Genomic DNA, 18,982 nt, shown 5'->3' on the forward strand with positions numbered 1-18,982 from the left:
ACTGTCACCACTCCAAACACTTAAACGGTCTTTCAGTTTGCTAATAAGGCATAAAACACATACTGTTGTGGAGAATGGAGTTCTCTCATTGTCATTCTAGCGTTTCAACATTTATTAGGTTGTGCTATATAATTTAGAATGCCTCCACACATGCAGAGCAGCTACTATCTGTAGTCGTCCCAGGAACATTTATGCAAGTATTTTGATTTTTTCTTTGTGAAATTATCCATTTGTCCTTTTAAGGCATTTCTAGTGCCATAAGTACTGTCTTTCCAATACAAGTTCACCATCTGCACCCTGCAACAGGAAATGTTAAATCATTCGTAAGTTATTAACAAAGAAAAGGAACTAGCTGATTCTCTTTTAGCGTGAAGGACACTGTAAAAATGCAAAATATTCATTTATTAAATCTTACAGTACAAGGCTTGGCCTGGGAGTTGGATTGAAATTATGCTTAATAGCCCTCAGATATGACCTGTGGTATGTAATCCAGTTTCCTCACCTGTTAGTTTACTTGGAAGTAGACTGAATTGTCACATACAGTTTGGCTCTTAGTGCAGAGGATTACATCTACGAGCTGTTAATGGTTTGATTCCCACGGTCTTCATCTGCCTACTGTGTGACCCGGACCAAGTTACTTAACATGACAGTGCTTTGGGGTAGGCAGAAAATTTGGTCTTCAGTGGTCTCCTGGACTGCATTCCTTGGTAACGATCTATGAACCTGTGTAGGCAAACAGTATTATTAGAAGTAATACCAACAGATGCGACAACTTAAAGTCCTCTTGCCCATGGAGTTGGTTTTACAGAATAAGCTAAATTTGACTGTTTTTACTTCAGATGACTCTTTCTATGGGTGGAGTATTTGGCTATTTTCTGCATGACTTACTAATCTACACAATTTACTTACTTCATACACAGTTCTATGTTGCTATTGTCCAAATGAAAAATTACCAGTGTCACATCTACTTATCCCCTTTCGGTGAATTATGCAACCAGGTGTTGTAAGGCAAGCACTTGCCTACAGTGGCTATGCTGCTGAAATGGCCATCTATTTGCCTTAGAATAATTGCAATGATTGCTACTGAAGATGCTTCACACTAGCCTCATCCCCAACATTAAAGCTGTTTTATGGTCTTCTGTGTCTTGTAGCCCCACATACATACTCTGGAGCTCTCTCTCTCTCCGCAGTCTCAAAACTGTTAGCCTAAACAGTTTGCAACAGCTCATTTAATGACCTGTTATGGTCTTCAGTCTGAATACCTATAAGGTATATTTTAGTTTGTCTACCAAAATACTACACTCAAAACAATATACCAGTTTACCTTCCCAAACAGAAAAGGTACTTATGAAACAACTATGAGATGATGATACACCTAGTAGCCTCTCATTAAAATGTTTTCAAATCTTGACCTGTAGTAAATGAATAATCAACTGTAGTTTTTTTTTTTTTTTTTTTTGGTTTTTAACAGTAGACCCAGAAGAAACACCTGTTTGTGATCAGATGACATTTTGATGATGTCAGATTTGGAGGTTTCATGGAATATCCATTTAGCCATTGTGCATTATTTGCTGAACTCATTAAATCCTAGAGATACCTCTGTGTGTTTCTCTAGTTACATCTTACTGGCACCACTAAGAGTCTAGTACTGCATGTTTAACTGTATTACAAACAACCTAGGGAATGATTTAGTCTTTAAGCTTATCTGATGGCCAACACAACTTAACTGATTATTTGCTTCAGTCTAATGCTACTAAAGAGATATTAATTTTTGTTCATGTACTATTTATATTGTCATAACTTTCATATTTTCCTAATATTTCAAAAAACAAGTGACAGACAGAACTACTTAGCCTCACTTTAAAACTCACATCTGGATGAACAAAACTTTGCTGGCAATGTGTGTACAGCTTAAGTGATGACTGAGATACTGTAAGTTGTTTCCAAAATGTTACAAAATTACAGTTTGCTCTGTTTATTGTGACTTATATAAAACTTCCAGAATGAGTACAAACTTTCAGAATGCCACTGAAGGAAATGAATGCTTATACCATTAGAATGATATTGTTTTCCTTGAGGTACATTAGCATTTTCATGCGCACCAGTATATGTGATATTCAGATATGGTGACAACCCCTTTATTTTGCTGCCTACTCTTCTCCATCTTTCATCCGCGCTCCCCCTGATTCTCAATCAGCCATCCCATAATCCCTTCTGTCCCCATACAGATATAAACGTATAAAACATGGTTCCTATCTCCACAAGAAAATATACACTTCTTTCCCCACCTGCTTTTTCTGTATGCATCTCTTGTGTGTGTACCTTTGCTTGATAAAGTCCCCCATTTCCTACTGTGCTATACTGCCCTTTCCTAAAAACAGTAATTGTCTAGGTGACTGGATAGCAAGTGTTTATACTGTATTGGAGGGTATTACTTTGTGACACTTGCCAATAGTACACTCCATCATGCGCCAACTTACACTTCCTGTTGTCACCAAATCTTGTCAAGTTTGTACTAGCCAGCACCTGATGCTTCATTGCCCTATAAATTACTTTTGGCATAGCTCCATAATGGTTAGCTTGCAGATTTTTAGTGTTGCTCCAGTCCACATCAGAGCATACAAAGGCTGCCACAATTTAGATATTTATGTGTACTTCACACAGCAGGGTATCGTTGTTAGAGCCATAGCTTGCAATTCTGGCACAATGTGCTGTTCTGTTATCTGGCACACTTCTCAAACTCAACCGAGGGGCAAAAAAAAGTTCTTTCTCCTTTTCTTTAAAACTGTAGCAAACTGCTTGCTACATTTTTAGTAAGGAGATTCCTACAGTTTATACCACACATGAAGTGCTAAAGCGTTTCAGTCCTGACTGCAAATGCAATACTGACAATCATTTATTCCGTTCTGAGTAATGGCAATGCACCAAAAGCCAATCGACATCTGCTGATCACACCCCTAATGCTTTGCACCCACGGAGACTGTCCCTTCATCCTGGCTACTCCTCTGATTGTTGCTGTGTGGTGCAAGCCTTGCTACAGCATGCAGTGTAACTCAATGAATCTTGGCCTGATTATGAATCATGCTGACTTAATGGTATTCATTTTTAAGATATGTAGCTGAAGGAGTCATGATCAGCATTATAAAGTGCGTCTAATATGCCCCCTCAATTATTTTCCATTTACAGCTAATAATAACTTTGATACTTTTGCTGTCTACAGACATAACAGGAGAGAAACTTGTCTGATGTTTATACAAATTCTCCTTAGTAATAGCCATATTAAGACCATTTTTTAACATAGGTGGAAATCCAGTATCTCTCTTAGGTTATACAATAAAGGCTCACTGCTATTCAAAAATGAGTACGCTGATTGGATAGACCAACCTGTGTGCTCATTGTAAATATTGCATATACCAATAGAAAAAAGTCTGATCGCTAAACTACCATTGAACAACCAGACTTTCTATTGGCCTATGAGGGAGGGCAAAGCATAATACAAGAACAATTAGATATGTTCTGCGAAACTAAAGAAACAGAAACATATCTGATTTTCCTTGTATTTCTGCACTGTCCCTTATAAAAATCTTGATTTTTTTTTAAACAGAAAAAAAGAATGGAAATTCTCTCTTCTCAGTTATTTTTCTTACACTGCACTGATGTACAGTGCAAGGGTGGGAACACAAGTTACGTGCATCAGCCTACAGAAAACAATGGGAAGACGACTGAAGTGCCGTTATGCAAAGATATTATTTAAGAAAGACAAACAATTTCTTTGTTAAATAATGTCATTGTATAATAGCAATAATCCACTGCTGTGTGTAGGTATATCAGGATTTACACACAGCTGGCTTTGTTTAATCACTCGGGCTTCAAGCCTCATGATCAAACCCCACCACTATCATTATCATCAAACCATGCCAACAGTGGGCAAATCCTGATACCCACATGGAGTTGTGGATTATTGTTTAGTAGTATTTCACTGGCTGAATTTTCCAACTCATTATGTTTATAACCACTTTCTAAAAACAACTTAGTAATAAAATCAAACTCTTTAAAAACACTGAATCTTCTGAACACATCCTAGAGCACAACTAAATTGACCCCTAAGAATATTCTTCTTGATGTGAATAGGATGCCCACTAGTGTAGTGAAGGCAATTATTAGTATGTGTGCCCTTCCTATGAATGTAACTTCCAAATGTTTTGTTGAAGGGGTCTGTTTTCACTTTAACATCTAAAAAATTTACTTCTGTACCTATACCTCCCTGAATGTTGTGACCTTCAGCTTTTCCTGGTTAGGGGTCGCCACAGCGGAACTCCGGTCCGCTAATGATTGGCAGTTGATTTTTACGTACCGAGTTGCCAGCCCTGACACACAACCTTCAACGAAGGTACGCCCATTCACGCATGTCTCCACGCAGAAGACGCTCTAATCGGGCAGCGTCTTACTGTGAGGCGACAACACTACCACACCACCACCACCGCGGATACCTATACCTCCCTGAATAATTTTCAAAAATATGTTTTAACATTCATTTCAGCTACTTATTTAATTACCTCATTTCCTCCTTTAAATATAATAAAAAAGATTGCCCACAGAACTCTTGTAAAATAAAACAGAAGAAAACATTTTGCACTTATAAAAAGTTTTTCTTTCCCTCCAACCCAACTTCGGGTTGATGAGCACAGGTACACCAGAAGAATGAATAGCTGTCCCTCTAAATTGTCTATAATACTGTTTGTTAAAGACAAAAAAATATTTTCTAATAAAAGTTCCAATAACAGTATAACTGAATATAATCATGAAAAATGTCTGCAAAACAATACAAATAACATTTAACAACATCAATACCTTAATTCCGGGGAATAATAGTAAATAGTGAACATATATTTATTGTCAACATGGTGTTTTTCATTTCCACTGAATTCATAGCTTCTTCAGTTATTCTAAAAGTTCCAAGAATCTTTTAAATATGAATAGTCTTTGGATCTAAGGATTGAAAATTGTATCCAAAAATTTAGAAATTCTTTCTCTCGCTGAACCTGGGGCCAAATCTATCTGTTTGACAGAGGGAATCTTATGGGTTCTTATGTATGTTTGGAATTCTAGAAAATGACCCTACAACAGGATTTTCATGTTGCAAACATTGATATAAATTATTGTCTGTAGAACCATTAATTAACAATTCATAAAGACAATTCCTTATAAGTCCACATCTCTTGTGAATATCAAATAACATGATGGTTTTATGTTCTGCTTAATTTGCAAAGAGATTTTCTGTAACTTTTACATTGTTGGAGTGATACACAACTATTAAGTACACCATCCTTGTCTTCCTTCATGAAATTAGTTCTCCTTTGCAGTTCAAAAGTGTCAGCTTCTTTTGTTCTTGATGATTAAAATTATAGTGTGTATCCAGACGATTTTTTTTAAATTTCCCTAATGACTCTATCACAGTACTTCTGGAAGGTTTGAATGGTAGATAACAAAGATGGATTATATGTAGATGGTGTGTGAAAACCTATGATGGACAATTCTAAATTGTTTAAAATGGACTGTAGATTTAATCTCCTTGTAAATGGTCTTAGATCAAGTAACGGGATCGTGTGATGAATTTTATCTTTATCAGGAAGGTTTCCAACAATCATGTGATTTTGATAGATTAAGTGACATGATCATGTGATGAATTTTACCTTTCTAAAGGAGGGTTTCAAATGGTTTTATTTATTTTTGAAGACATCTGGTGGATGTTGCCAGATGAAAGCGTTGACTTAGAGAGTATTACACTAGTGTTACTATTACTTTTGTGTTTTGTTTTGTTTTTTGTTTTGTTTTGTTTTTTGTTTTGTTTTTTCCACAGAGTTTTGGTGTTTTGTTTGTTGGTCTGAAATTTGATTTACACCATCATCAGGAAAGTGGATTTGTATTTGTTCTTTGTGCATGTAATATTTTCCTCTATCCTACTGAATCATCCTATGTACCCTTATATGCAGCTGTTTTAGTGATGACTAAACGTTTAATTAATATCACATATATGCCAATGAAAATTTTATTAATAAAACAGCATAAGGTATAAATTCAAGTATAAATTTCCTTGGTAATATAAATAAAAGAGCAAATGAAGCACCAGAGTTAAAAAAGTATATCTTTTGCTGTTTAAATAATCCATAATTCATAGACATGGTGATAATGCAATAAAACTCCTGTAATGGTAGTGGTCCGCATTTAGAAAGGCTTCTGGATTTTCTCACCACCACTTTTCACCTTCTCATTTTATTTCACCAGATTTTAAGTATTTTTAACCACAGTTTTTCCTTGTTTTACTGTTTGCTTGCAAAGGGTTATTTGATATGGCATGCTGCTTTTGCATCATGCAAGCTATTTTCTGAAAAATTCTCATAAAATCTGTGCTACTCTTATGAATTAGAAACTGTTATGATATGTGAAATTTATTGAGGCCAAGTTTCAAATCATACGTTGATACTGTAATACAATGAAGTTTATTGAACTGACAGAGTATATCATGAATATGCATAACATAATAAGTTATTTCCTTGCTGGTGAAAAAAACAAACAAAACACAACACTGTGAACTTATAAAAGAAGTCCTTCATACCTAAAAATGTACTTATAATCTTCATTCAGAAGCAGGCTTTACAGTGACACATAGCAATTAAAGTTTTACCAGCCATGTATTTGAGAATTTGATCATATTAATACATAATTACATTTCTTTTGGAGATTTTCAGTTTGCTGTTAGCGTCAAAAGCTTGGGTACATAATCACATATCTGAATATTACATAATCACAAATTTGAATATGTAAAACAAAATGGAATAATAAAGTCATCTAGAATGCACGCTTTTGCATGTGGAATATATAGTAATCAGTTTTAGTCTGTTGTAAATTGTGAAATTTTATTTTATCTAAAGCCATTTGTTTCCCTTGTTCCTTAAGACAATGTTTCATTTCTTAACCCTCTTTGTCTTATACTGTCTTCATCTAGTCACCCATGTGCTTCTGGATCTCACATCACTTTCTTCTCGTAAACCCCATTGTTCATTTGTTTGTTTGTTCTCTCTCTCTCTCCTTTCTTTTCTGTTTGTGTACCCAGGCAGTCCATTGAGTAACTTCTTTGACGTAATTAAACAACTTTTTTCAGACGAGAAGAATGGGCAGTTGGCACACCCACCAGGCACGCCAACAAAGCATGGTGCAAACAGCAAGCGGAGCGAATCCGATGCTAATGACTATGGTTCTAGAGGCGATTCTAAGTACCCAGCAGGCAAAGAAAAGACAAAGATGGTCTCATCTATCGGGACACAAGATCAACATTAAATTATTTAAAAAAAAATAAAAACACAATCCTTAGAGAGCTAGTCTTATATACTAGGTGGATGTACATACCTGAATACTTCGATACAAAAATGTCTGTACACAAATTCTTTTGTATGGAGGAATGGCTGTATATATATCTGATACAAAATATTAGTAGCACTTGCAAACTCCGTTCTACAGCATTTTATCCCAATTTTTTTTTCTCTTCCCTGCTCTCTTTCTATGATGAACTTGACTTGCCTTCGCACTGCTACCAGGCGTTGTCCAGAAAACTTGTTAAATTACAGCCTTGGCGTGCTCTTCCATGCTCCGGACATTTGTTGAAGGGAAGCTGCTGTTGTCCAATGTCCAAGATCCAGAACCCTCTTTTTAACATCCTGTTTCAGTCCTTTATACTTCAGCCACTAAAAAGCAACAACGAGACAAGAAAAGAGAAAAACCAAAGCCTTCAGGAACATGTATGCACCACAGATGAACTCTTGGTAAAATGGCACACCTTATCAAGAGGCAGATACCTTCAACTTGAACTTTGCAAATATGTCTCCTTTTGTAGGATTCTATGAACTGCCAGGAAACATATTTGAACTTAAGAACAGTCATCTTACAGCACAATACTGAATTCGTATAAATTTGTAGACTAATGCTGAACAATCGTTCATGTCCTCTTGTACAGCATCTTGTAATTGTATAGATTATCTTTGAATAGTTGTGATACTTTGTTTAGCTGTAGATGCAATCATTGTGTTGCCAAGTCTAAGTTTACCAGTATTATTTATTTTAGATTTTAAGAGTTTAATTTTTTTTCTCACCGTATTTCTCTGTTTTGCTGTTCCCTGTTCTTTACTTTGTTTTCGTAAAAGCACTGTGCCTAGTACAGCAGTGTTCCTTAGTCTACATTTCCAAGAACAAACATTGTCGACTGAAACATAAATCATGCAGATATTTTTGTAACTTTTTTATTGTTCTGTCTGAAAAGTATTGTCTTATTTATTTATATGTACATATGCACATGCAGTTATTATGTAGAGGCAACACTAACATATTTATTTCGTTAAAGAAAATGAGACTATTTTCTCCTAATTTATGAGACTGCTGTGAACAATGTTTATTTATTTTGCCCAACATCAAGGAAACTTGTAGTATATGTTTAAATACCAATGCTTCAAGAATGTAGAATAGCACTAGTGTCTGGAAAATTATTACCTTATGCCACTATTTGGTAGTTTCATATCAGTGTGAGTGTACTACAGGTTTTAAAGAAAAAGAAAATCTCTCTTGGACCAGTTTTACTTGTATATAAGATGAAATCTGGCTGATGACATTTGATCTTTGACCTTCTGGGAAGGGAATTTTTTTTCCCTGTTCTTGAACTTTTATCTTCTATTACTGTTTGCATGTCAGACATGGGGTTTTTTCTTTGCATGAATTTGCTGTAACTGTTCCATAATGCCTCTGTCTTCTTTACTGCTTTCTATTTTCTCTGTTTTTCCCGTTCTATATGTGCACAGGTTCTAATGCTTCCTTTACACGGTGCAGCTTTGCAGCCAGGCTGGGATTTCAATGTACAAATAAGGCAAGCCCAGGCAGTACAAGCAGGAAGGGAATTACTAAAAAGAAAATGAAATAAAGCAATACCTACTGTTATCCTTCCTATTTTGTACTTTGAAGACACAAACGTTTCATTATTTAACAGTAAAAATAACTAATGTACCCCTTGTAATATACAAGTGAACAAACTCAGTGCAGAACCAATAAATTCATTCATTTAAAGAATTGTTTGCTAGCCCAGTTATTTTACCATTGTATGTTTATAAGTAAGTGTGTGTGTGTGTACATGTGCATGCGTGCATCTGTCTGTTTCTCTTTCTCCCTACTGCATACCTTGGATCATATGACTTCAGCGGTAAGTACTTTGTGTCCTATAGATTTTCACATCTAAATTTTTTTTATACTTCAGATTTGTATCACCCTCCATCCAAAGGAACTTTGACTCCCAGAAAACATCACTATGTTATTGGCATATGGCTGGTATTCTTTATAGCTTGGAGCCTAACAGTAAATTTATTATCCAGAGAGAAGATATGTGTGGCCTTAGTTACCTGAAATTAAACATATTCATCACTGGATTCACTATACAATCTCAAAATACTGAAATGTCGAATTTCAGTATTTCGAGACTGAATAGTCGAAAAAACACATACACGAAAACCCACAATCACAAACACTACAATCACGACCATTCACACACACACACACACAAACCAGGACATAATCACACACACACACATACACCTACCTAACGAAACAAACATAACAACACATACAAACACACTTGAGCTACCTATAAGCAGGGGGGCAAGCCCCCCTGCACCCCCCCCACTTATATATTCTAACTCAGAGGTCGCACTAAACACAAACACACAACAAACACCACCGCACACACTCACACACACTAAAATCCCTACCCATTATCCTCAAACACACAACACTTACCTGAAACCTCAGATAAATCCACAAACCGCACCACACGTCACGAACACGACACCATGATAGCGGCGGATTCGACATTTGTGGATTTGGCATAGTATAGTTTTGGTTAACTGCACTTTCCATTATTCGGTCTCGACGTACTGAATTTTGACATTTTAGTACGTCAAGATTGTCTAGTGTATCCTAATCACTGTACCTTCAACCATTATAGTACAGATTGTAAGGAATAGAGTTCCAAAGGATCCTTATTGACCTGTCAGAATTCACAATGCTAATTCCCAAATGCAAAAAAAAGACCAAAAAATCAGTTAAATATTGAAAAACAAACCTCTCTTTCTCCTTTAAACTTGTTTTTTACAGGAGGAAACCCCCAGTCTTATATATGTCAATTCTAAGATTACCATACTTTGAGAAATGTGAATATTCCAAGAAATAGCAGTCTCGGACTTCATACATATAAGTCCAGATTTTTGGCCATTCACTCTCCACATTCTAATAGAAACCCAGAAGCATTTTAAACAAAAAGAGGGGAAGGAAAAGAGGGTGAATCAGATCATTGGCATAGTAAAGGTGTTCAAGGCCTAACATAAGCCTAGCACTGAGCAGCATTCTACCTTCTCCAAGAATGATGTTGCGATATGAGCCAAAAATAATTGACTTTGTTTTTTGTGTCATTCAGGGGGTCCAGTGTTTGTCAGCCAGGAAGAATATGATCAACAGACCACGCTGATTCTGTGGTTCTGATTATTAGCAAAGACATTGCCACCCCCAAGTGCCATTTTTAGGCATTGCCAAACTGATAAAAATACTAATGTAAAGAAGCAGCAAAGGAAAATATGTTACTGATCAATACTAGGAGTCTGACAAGAAACTGCACTCCCTACAAGCCTTTCTGTCCTTGGAAGACATTGACGTCTGTGTAGTGACTGAGACATGGTTTAAAATAGAGGAGAGCACTCTGGCTGTGAAAGGGCTATAACATCTTCCATACATTCAGGCCAGCTACTGAGCAGGAGAAGAAAAAGAGTGGAGGTGTTTCTACATCCAGAACAGACTTGTAAGAAGTCTGGTAAAGCGGCCTGATGCACTAGAGCTTCTTCATGTGCAAATAACCATCAGTAAAGTTCTGGCCCATATATTCGATAGCTATAGAACTCCCTCTATGACAACAGAAAGCCACAATGCCTATCTATAGGAACTAAAATCACCCAGTATTAACCCAATATCATTTTCCTAAGTGATTCGATTATAGACTGGGAAATCTACACCATCACTCGTGCACAAGCATAGAGATTCCTGAACATAAATACAAATGCAAAAGTCAAAGATGTCCAGTAGGCTGAAGTTGTAGAAATATATAAATACTTTAATAAAATAACAAATAAAATCAGGTAAGCACTTTCGCAATGTGTTTGCTTCTTCAGACCATAAAATACATATACAAACAAACCATTTAAAACAACCATTTGGCCAATCATAATGAAAATATTAGTCATGTGATATAATCAGTGATTCAGACATCTTCTTTTTAAAGCAGGTTTTAAAGAGATACCACTGTTTAGTCCTGGAGACACATCTGCTCTAAAATATAGGATCCATTTCAGCTCCAAAAATTCAGTTTCATTACTGACATCACCTTCTCTGATATTAATATTAAATGGCTGCAAGACCAAAAACTTAAATTTGTGATTGTCATCAAAATCTGACATATGCTTAGCTAGTACATTAGTAGATTTTCCATTCCTTATATCACCAACATGCTCCAGTATGCACTCCCTAAGGGGTAAGATTTGTCTTTCCTATGTAGAACATTTCACATCCTAAGTTAAAAATTAAATTACTGCCTACCGTTTCAATTAATTCAGTCTCTTCTGTTTGGTCGGCGTATCCGCTGTCATGTTCTGTCTCCCTTGCCTGCTGTGTGAGCATCCTTAGACACTTTACACATTGAACTACTGCAAAGGGGATATAGTATAGGAGTAATAGAGTGGGTCGTAGAAGAAGTTATGATGGACGATAATATAAGCAAATTTATTGGTGATACCCCACAGTTTGTCTTTAGGAATAATAGAACTTTAAAACAATGTCTATGTTATAAACAGTCTAGGTCTTCTAGGACACAATCTGAACGTCAAGGCACTTATGCCTGTAGGTCTTGTAAGGCATGTAGATTTATTTGGTCGACTACCTCTATTATTCGTCCTAAGACCTTTAAAGACATCAGTTTTCATTTTTGTGCAGACTATAACAGTGGTAATCTTGTTTATATGGCACAATGCATAGCATGTGAAATGTTCTACATAGGAAAAACAAATCGTACCCTTAGGGAGCACATACTGGAGCATATTGGTGATATAAGGAATGGAAAATCTACTAATGCACTAGATAAGCATCTGTTAGATTTTGATGACACTCACAAATTTAAGTTTTTGGTCTTGCAGCAATTTAATATTAATATCAGAGAAGGTGATGTCAGTAATGAAACTACATTTTTGGAGCTGAAATGGATCCTAGATTTTAAAGCAGATGTGTCTCCAGGACTAAACAGTGCTATCTCTTTAAAACCTGCTTTAAAAAGAAAATGTCTGAATCACTGATTATATCACATGACTAATATTTTCATTATGATTGGCCAAATGGTTGTTTTTAAATGGTTTTATTTGAATGTGTATTTTATGGTCTGAAGAAGCAAACACATTGTGAAAGCACTTGCCTGATTTTGTTATTTTATTAAAGTAAAGTATTTATATATTTGTACAGTTTCAGCCTACTGGACATCTTTTACTTTTGCATATTATATTACTTTTGAAACTGGCCTGGTACTCTTCCTTTTATAGTTAATACAAATGCCCTGGAACAGTTAGTCAGAGTCCCCATTAGGGGGAATAATATCTTAGATCTGGTCCTTACTAATATAGGAGCATCTTGCATCATCCTTTGCGTATCCTCATCACTTGTTAGGTCTGAACATAAAGCAGTCTCCTTCTAAATAAAACTGAAACTGGAGACTCTTTCCACCCAGGGTACCTTTATAAATTTCTTTAAGACAAACTACCTACTTCTAAGAGATGCATTGGATAGCTTCACATTTCCACCAAACCAAGTTAAGTCCACTGAATAGTCAGAAATGTACACTTCCACACTATACCAGCATGTAAACAGCTGCATAGATGCAGCTGTACCCTGTAGGAACAATTGCAGGGCAAACCCCAGAAACAAACCCACATGATGGAACCATAATATCAACAAGCTTTATAATAAAAGGAAAATAATTTTGACCAAAAGTAAGAATAATAATTCCCAGGATGTTAGAGCTCCTGCCACTGAAATAAACAAACTCAGAAGTTTAATAAAACCCACCAAAGCCAAATGTGAAGCTACCCAAGCCAAAGACAGGCACAAGGCATTTTTAGTTATGTTCATAATCTCAAAAGCACAATGCAGCAATGCACTGATCCAATTGTGAATGATGTTACCAATAACAAACCTACTGGCCAATGAATTTAACTCTAACTTTACCCTGCTCTCCCCTCCATATGACTCTCAAGATATACCTAAAACTGGCTTGCCTCTAACCATCACATAAGACCAAGTCCTGAAAGTGCTATCAAAAGCTAAAAATACCACATAGATGGGTCATGACAATATCCCTGGATGCATCATAAATAGCATGAAACACTGTTTAGCCACATCCATAACAACACTGTTTAATCTCCGCCTCCATGCAGGTTTTGTACCAAGTGAATGGAGAACAGCTACAGTCATTCCCTGCATAAGGAAGGGCCTTCCACAGACCCAAGCAATTACAGCCCCTTAAGTTTGACCAACCTCATATGCAAAGCGATGGAAAGATTTATCATGGAACTAATCAATAAGGACAAAGAGAACCTCCAAACACTGGATCTGCCTCAATTTGGTTTCATCAAGGATAGATTATGCTTACCCAACCTGGTTGACTTTTTGAAAAGGTCACAAATGCAAGGCAAAATGGTGCACACTGCATACCTCAACCTGGCAAAAGCTTTTGACACAATTCTCCACTCAGGCATAGTAACAAAAGCTAAATAAACTGGGAATAAAGCCCAATGTCATCTGCTGGATTGCCAACACAGATAGGATCCAGATAATCAAGATAATGGAAGTTACCTCCACAAAGAGATCAGTCACCAGTGGAGGCCCCAGGGTTCTGTGCTGGGACCTCTATTGTTTGGCATCTACTTTTCTGAAGTAAAAGACAGTGCCAACGGGCTCTGGCTGACTAACTTTGCAGATGACTGCAAGCTAGGAGAAGTCATTGAATCCCCAAATGACTTAGCCATCCTGCAGGAAAGTTTGTCTCTAATAAATAACTGGTACCAAAAATTAATTATTGTATCATTTGGGAAGTCATCTACCCCAGGAAAATATCACATGGACAATACAACCCTGAGAGTTGACCCAAATGTTCAGGATTTGGGAACTTATGGGGACAGTGGCCAAATTTTTGACCAACAATTGTCTATTGTAAGAAAATCCTTCTATATTGCATAGTTTATAAACAAAAGGATTATGTCTAGGTCTAGGGATGTCATTGCCCCCTTTACTTAATCCTCATTAGGCCAGTCATTGAATACAATCCCTCCCTTGGCATGTACCTGTCCGGACACATGCATACAGTAACTGGAATTCCCAAAGAGAAACCTCACTAAAAGGTGACAAGGCCTAAACAACATGTCCTACGTGGACTGACTCAAAGCTGTATTTATCAGATCAATCCAAGCCATCTGCTGATCTCTGTAAAACTTAAGTAGAATTTTTCACTGTATATTGCACTTTTGAACTGCATTTTTACCATATCACTGCTTATTTGAACTGTTTTTTTTTTCGAAAGTGTTGCACTTTGTTGTAGCATAGACTAGATTCAGACCTGCTGAATCTAATTCTGTTTGTATAACTTGAGCACTAAACCAGGCCATCTTTTTTTGGAGAGGATTCCCCTGCACCCTTGTGACAGGAGTGTGCACTTCAAACTTATCTGATTGAAGGTTGCTGGAACAGGGCTCAGTTTTGAGATTTTTTTTATTGTTAATTTGTTTAAATCGGTTTGCTCTTATTTGCTACATAAGCACCGTGTTTGCGCAGGCTTGAAGTTGTTTGCGCATCCCACACTGCGGAGCAGAGGTGAGCACCATTGGCGGTTATAGACACAATCACTTCCGCTAGCAAATTTTCCCTTAGTACCAGCTGTCTGCTGGTGCTCCATGTGTGAGTTCTCATGATTGTCCCTCCCTGACAGGTGATACATTCAGCGAAGCTCCTGAGGTACCAACATGGATCCTACCCACTAGCCTTTCATATTATTTGTTCACTTCTGTCCTCTACTTTATCTGGTCCTTCCTGTCCTCTCCCTGTTTTTTGACCACATCAACTTGCCTAGCATTATGGACAGACAATTTCCCACAGTTTCTCCAGCCAGCCTGGTCAACATGGGCATCCTGAGGCAATGTAGCAATTGCCTCATGTACACTGACAGCCCACTTCTTCTAGTCCACACAAATTCATTATGTGAGAGATGCATCTATATCAAGAACCTAGAATCCAGGCTCTCTCACTCTCCAGTCAGTTCATCTGATAATAAGCAGGTTGTCAGTATGCACACCTCACCTCCTGCACCTACGAAACCAACAACACATAAACCTAGATATGTGGAGGTCTTACCAGAAGCATACCTAAACACCAGAGACCTCCCAAACACAAACATGATTTACATAATACATCCTCTGCAGAACATAGTACACATAATATATCACACCAGTGTCTCACCAGTCAAGCCCCTAAGGCATAACACAAAAACAAACATCTTTGTCATATGTGACTCAGTTGTGAGGCACATAGTTGTCCCTCTCACCAGGACGGATAAGAAAAAGTCATGGTCAGTTGTCGGTCAGGTCCCAGAATCTGCCACATCACACACTCACTCCCAAGTGTCTCATCAGCAGGCACTATTATGACTCCGTCGTAGTCCATGTGGTTGTGAACGACTTGAAATGTACCTCACTGGACTATATGAAGAGAGACATGACTGAGCTCTCTTATATTGTATCTCAGGCAGGTATGTCCCTAGCCTTAAGCAGCATTTTTCCTTTGCCCAGGATGATACCTCAGTACAAATGAATAATGATTGAGTTCAACAATTGGCTTAGTTTCTGATGTCATTCAAAACGGATCCAGTATCTGTCAGCCTGAGATGACATGGTTGACAGGCCTTGATGCTTTACCAGAAATGGTCTTCATCTATCACCCCTGGGATTTCAGTTACTGGCTAAGGCTCTTCCCACCCTCCATAGTGCCTCTTTAGGTAATGTCATGAACAAAAGTCCCGATGTCAAAATACCCTCTAAAAACAACCTCAGGGTTATGCTGCAAAATGCTAGTAATCTAAACTCAAAACAGCACTCACTGAAAGCACTCTTCACCTTGGAAGATGCTAACATTTTAAGCAGTCACTGAGACCTGGTTTAAGGCTGTGGAAGCACCCCAGCTGTATCAGGATACATTTCCTTCTACACTTTCAGACCACAAACTGAAGCAGTGAGAACTAAAGGAGGTGGTGTATCAATATTATTAAAGCTAAACCATGATCTACTTATTAATATACTAAAATCCTTTTCTCTCAATACAATGGCTACTAAATGGTTCCAGTCCTACTTAGACAATAGACAACAGGCTGTCCTATGGGACAACTACCTGTCACCCCATCTCCCTGTTACCTTAGGTGTTCCCCAGGGCTCCATATTAGGCCCCCTCCTTTTCTCAGTATTTATCAACGACCTAAACCGAGCTATTCCCCAAGCTAAGTGCATACAATATGCAGATGATTTGACAATAATCTGTTCAGCTAAATCTCAATCCCAACTACAGACTCTAACCCAAAAAATGTTAGTATAACAGAGAACTGTTTTTTACATTGCTACCTCCTCTTGAACCCCCCCCCCAAAAAAAACAAACTCTTGCTCTTTACTCCCACCAGGAAGTCACTCCCACTCAATTTCTCAATCCCATCCAACAATGGCGTACTCATATCTCCTGATCCAACAACTAAACTTTTAGGGGTAACTATTGATAACAACCTGAACTTTGATACCCACATTAACAATACCATAAAAAACTGCTAACAAGAAACTAGGATCTCTTTACAGGATTAAACCCTTTCTCTCCCCACTAGCTAGAACCACTATTGCCCACTCCCACCTTATTTCCACACTTCTCTATGCTTCTTCCATATATACAAACCTGTCAAAATATAACCTGAACAAGCTGACCAACTCATATAACAACATTGCCAGATTTGCCACTGCTTCTCCTGTCAGGACCCATCACTGCTATAACCTGAAACAATTAGGTTGGCTAGAGCTCCAGAATCAGATTCACTATAACCAACTCATCATTGCCCACAAGACCCTCTACCAACCCACTAATACCCCAATTCTTTCTAGCCTCATTACCCAATATAAAAGTGTCAAAACATTAAGATCATCTAATAAACTACTTGCATCAACATGTAAATCTAAAAACATGGCAGGAGATGCCTTGTTCTCTAATGCAGTGGGAAAAAACTGGAACCAACTCCCTTACGAACTTACATCACTGTCTTCTTTTACACTTTTTAAGCACAATCTGAAACTCTATCAATACCCATTGGTTATGTCCCTGTACAAATCAAGACTAATCCTATCTGGCTCCCTTCTCTCTCTTGCTACAGACCTTATATCTGCTCTGACTTTTGTCAGTATCCACCTATTACCTATCCTTTACAAAGACATATCTTACCCTTTATAGCTACTTTAACTTGTATAACCAAGTCTTTTGTAAATAGAGTGTAAAATGCGTCATCTAATGCTTCCAACAAATTCTGTACAAATGTGCAAGTTGTTTTTTTTTTTTTTTTTTGTAATTGCTGAAACTTTAAGTATGTATCTGTGCCATAACGTGTTACCTAAATTTATGTTTAAACTGTGTAAATTTTTGAACTGTTGAAACCTTAGTTTGTATCTGTATAATAACCTTTACCTGAATAGTTGTACTAATGTAACTTCTTGGAGCGTATCTCCCCGGGACTCTACTGAAAATGGACATTCATCCAGTTAGACCATCCTGGTCAACAAATGTAAAATAAATAAATAAATACACCTCTAGATTGGTTAAATGGCACAATTCCCTTGAATTACTTCAGGTGCAATTGACTGTAGGTAAGACCCCTATTCAGGTCATTGCCAGCTATAGGACCCACTCCATGAATCAGGACATCCACTCAGCCTACTTGGATCTACTTGAGTCAATCAAAATACAACCAAACACCCTGGTTTTGGGTGAATTTAATTACCTCTCCATTGACTGATTAAATTATACATGTTCTAAATCACTTGCCCAAATGTTCCTTGACCATCTGGTTGATAGTCCCACAAGAGGCTCAAACATCCTGGATCTGGTGCTCACCAACATGTGGGACAGCTGCACCTCCCCCAGTGTGTGGCCATCCCTGGTGAGATCTAACGACAAATCATCTCGCTAGAAGTAACTATAACATAAGACCCCCTTTTAGCAACAACTAGACTAAAAAACTTCTCCAAGGCCAATTACAATCTCTTATGTGACAGCATAAATAGCTTCATATCCCATCCCCCCACTAATGGAACAGACACCTATGTTAAGTTATACACCAATGCTTTATATGAGCATCTGTACAATTGTATCGACTCAGCCGTACCTGATAGAACCAAAGCAGGATCTTCAAGGGAAAACTAACCTGCCTAGTGGACAACTGCCATTAATAGGTTATACAACAGGAGAAAGAAATTGCTGTCTAAGAGTAGGAAGGAACGGTCTCAAAACTGGAAACACTCCCTCCTCAACTTAAACAAGCAAATAAAACTCCTAGTGAAGTCCTCCAAAGCTAACTATGAATAAAAATTAGCTTCCCTAACTAAGGATAACCACAAGGCAACTCATAGTTAATGGTACTACATACACAGAGCCTGTGGATATAGCAAACCTGCTGGCTGTTAGGGTCAGTGAAAACTTCACTCCCCTGTCCCCACCATATATACCCCAAAGCATCCCTAACACCTGTCCCCCATCTAGTATCTACAAGAAGCAGATCTTAAACGCCCTCTCC

At 37.5% G+C, this 18,982-nt stretch overlaps 1 protein-coding gene across 10 annotated transcripts in view; it reads left to right on the plus strand.

Annotated features, from left to right (window-relative positions):
• BRSK2 (BR serine/threonine kinase 2) overlaps positions 1 to 9,111 on the plus strand; it is a 2,790,504-nt gene extending 2,781,393 nt beyond the window's left edge. For 6 of the 10 annotated variants that reach the window (XM_044059311.1, XM_044059313.1, XM_044059315.1 and 3 more), the window contains one exon: positions 7,115 to 9,111. In XM_044059311.1, coding sequence (XP_043915246.1) covers positions 7,115 to 7,338 — 224 coding nt within the window. In that variant the 3' untranslated portion in view covers positions 7,339 to 9,111. The remainder of the gene's footprint in view (positions 1 to 7,114) is intronic. The other 4 variants (XM_044059318.1, XM_044059319.1, XM_044059320.1 and 1 more) reach the window with 2 other exon arrangements.
• The last annotated feature ends 9,871 nt before the right edge of the window (positions 9,112 to 18,982 follow it).

The sequence above is a fragment of the Protopterus annectens genome, chromosome 17.part0 (assembly GCF_019279795.1).
Source record: "Protopterus annectens isolate FY-2018-M chromosome 17.part0, PAN1.0, whole genome shotgun sequence".
NCBI lineage: Eukaryota > Metazoa > Chordata > Ceratodontiformes > Protopteridae > Protopterus > Protopterus annectens.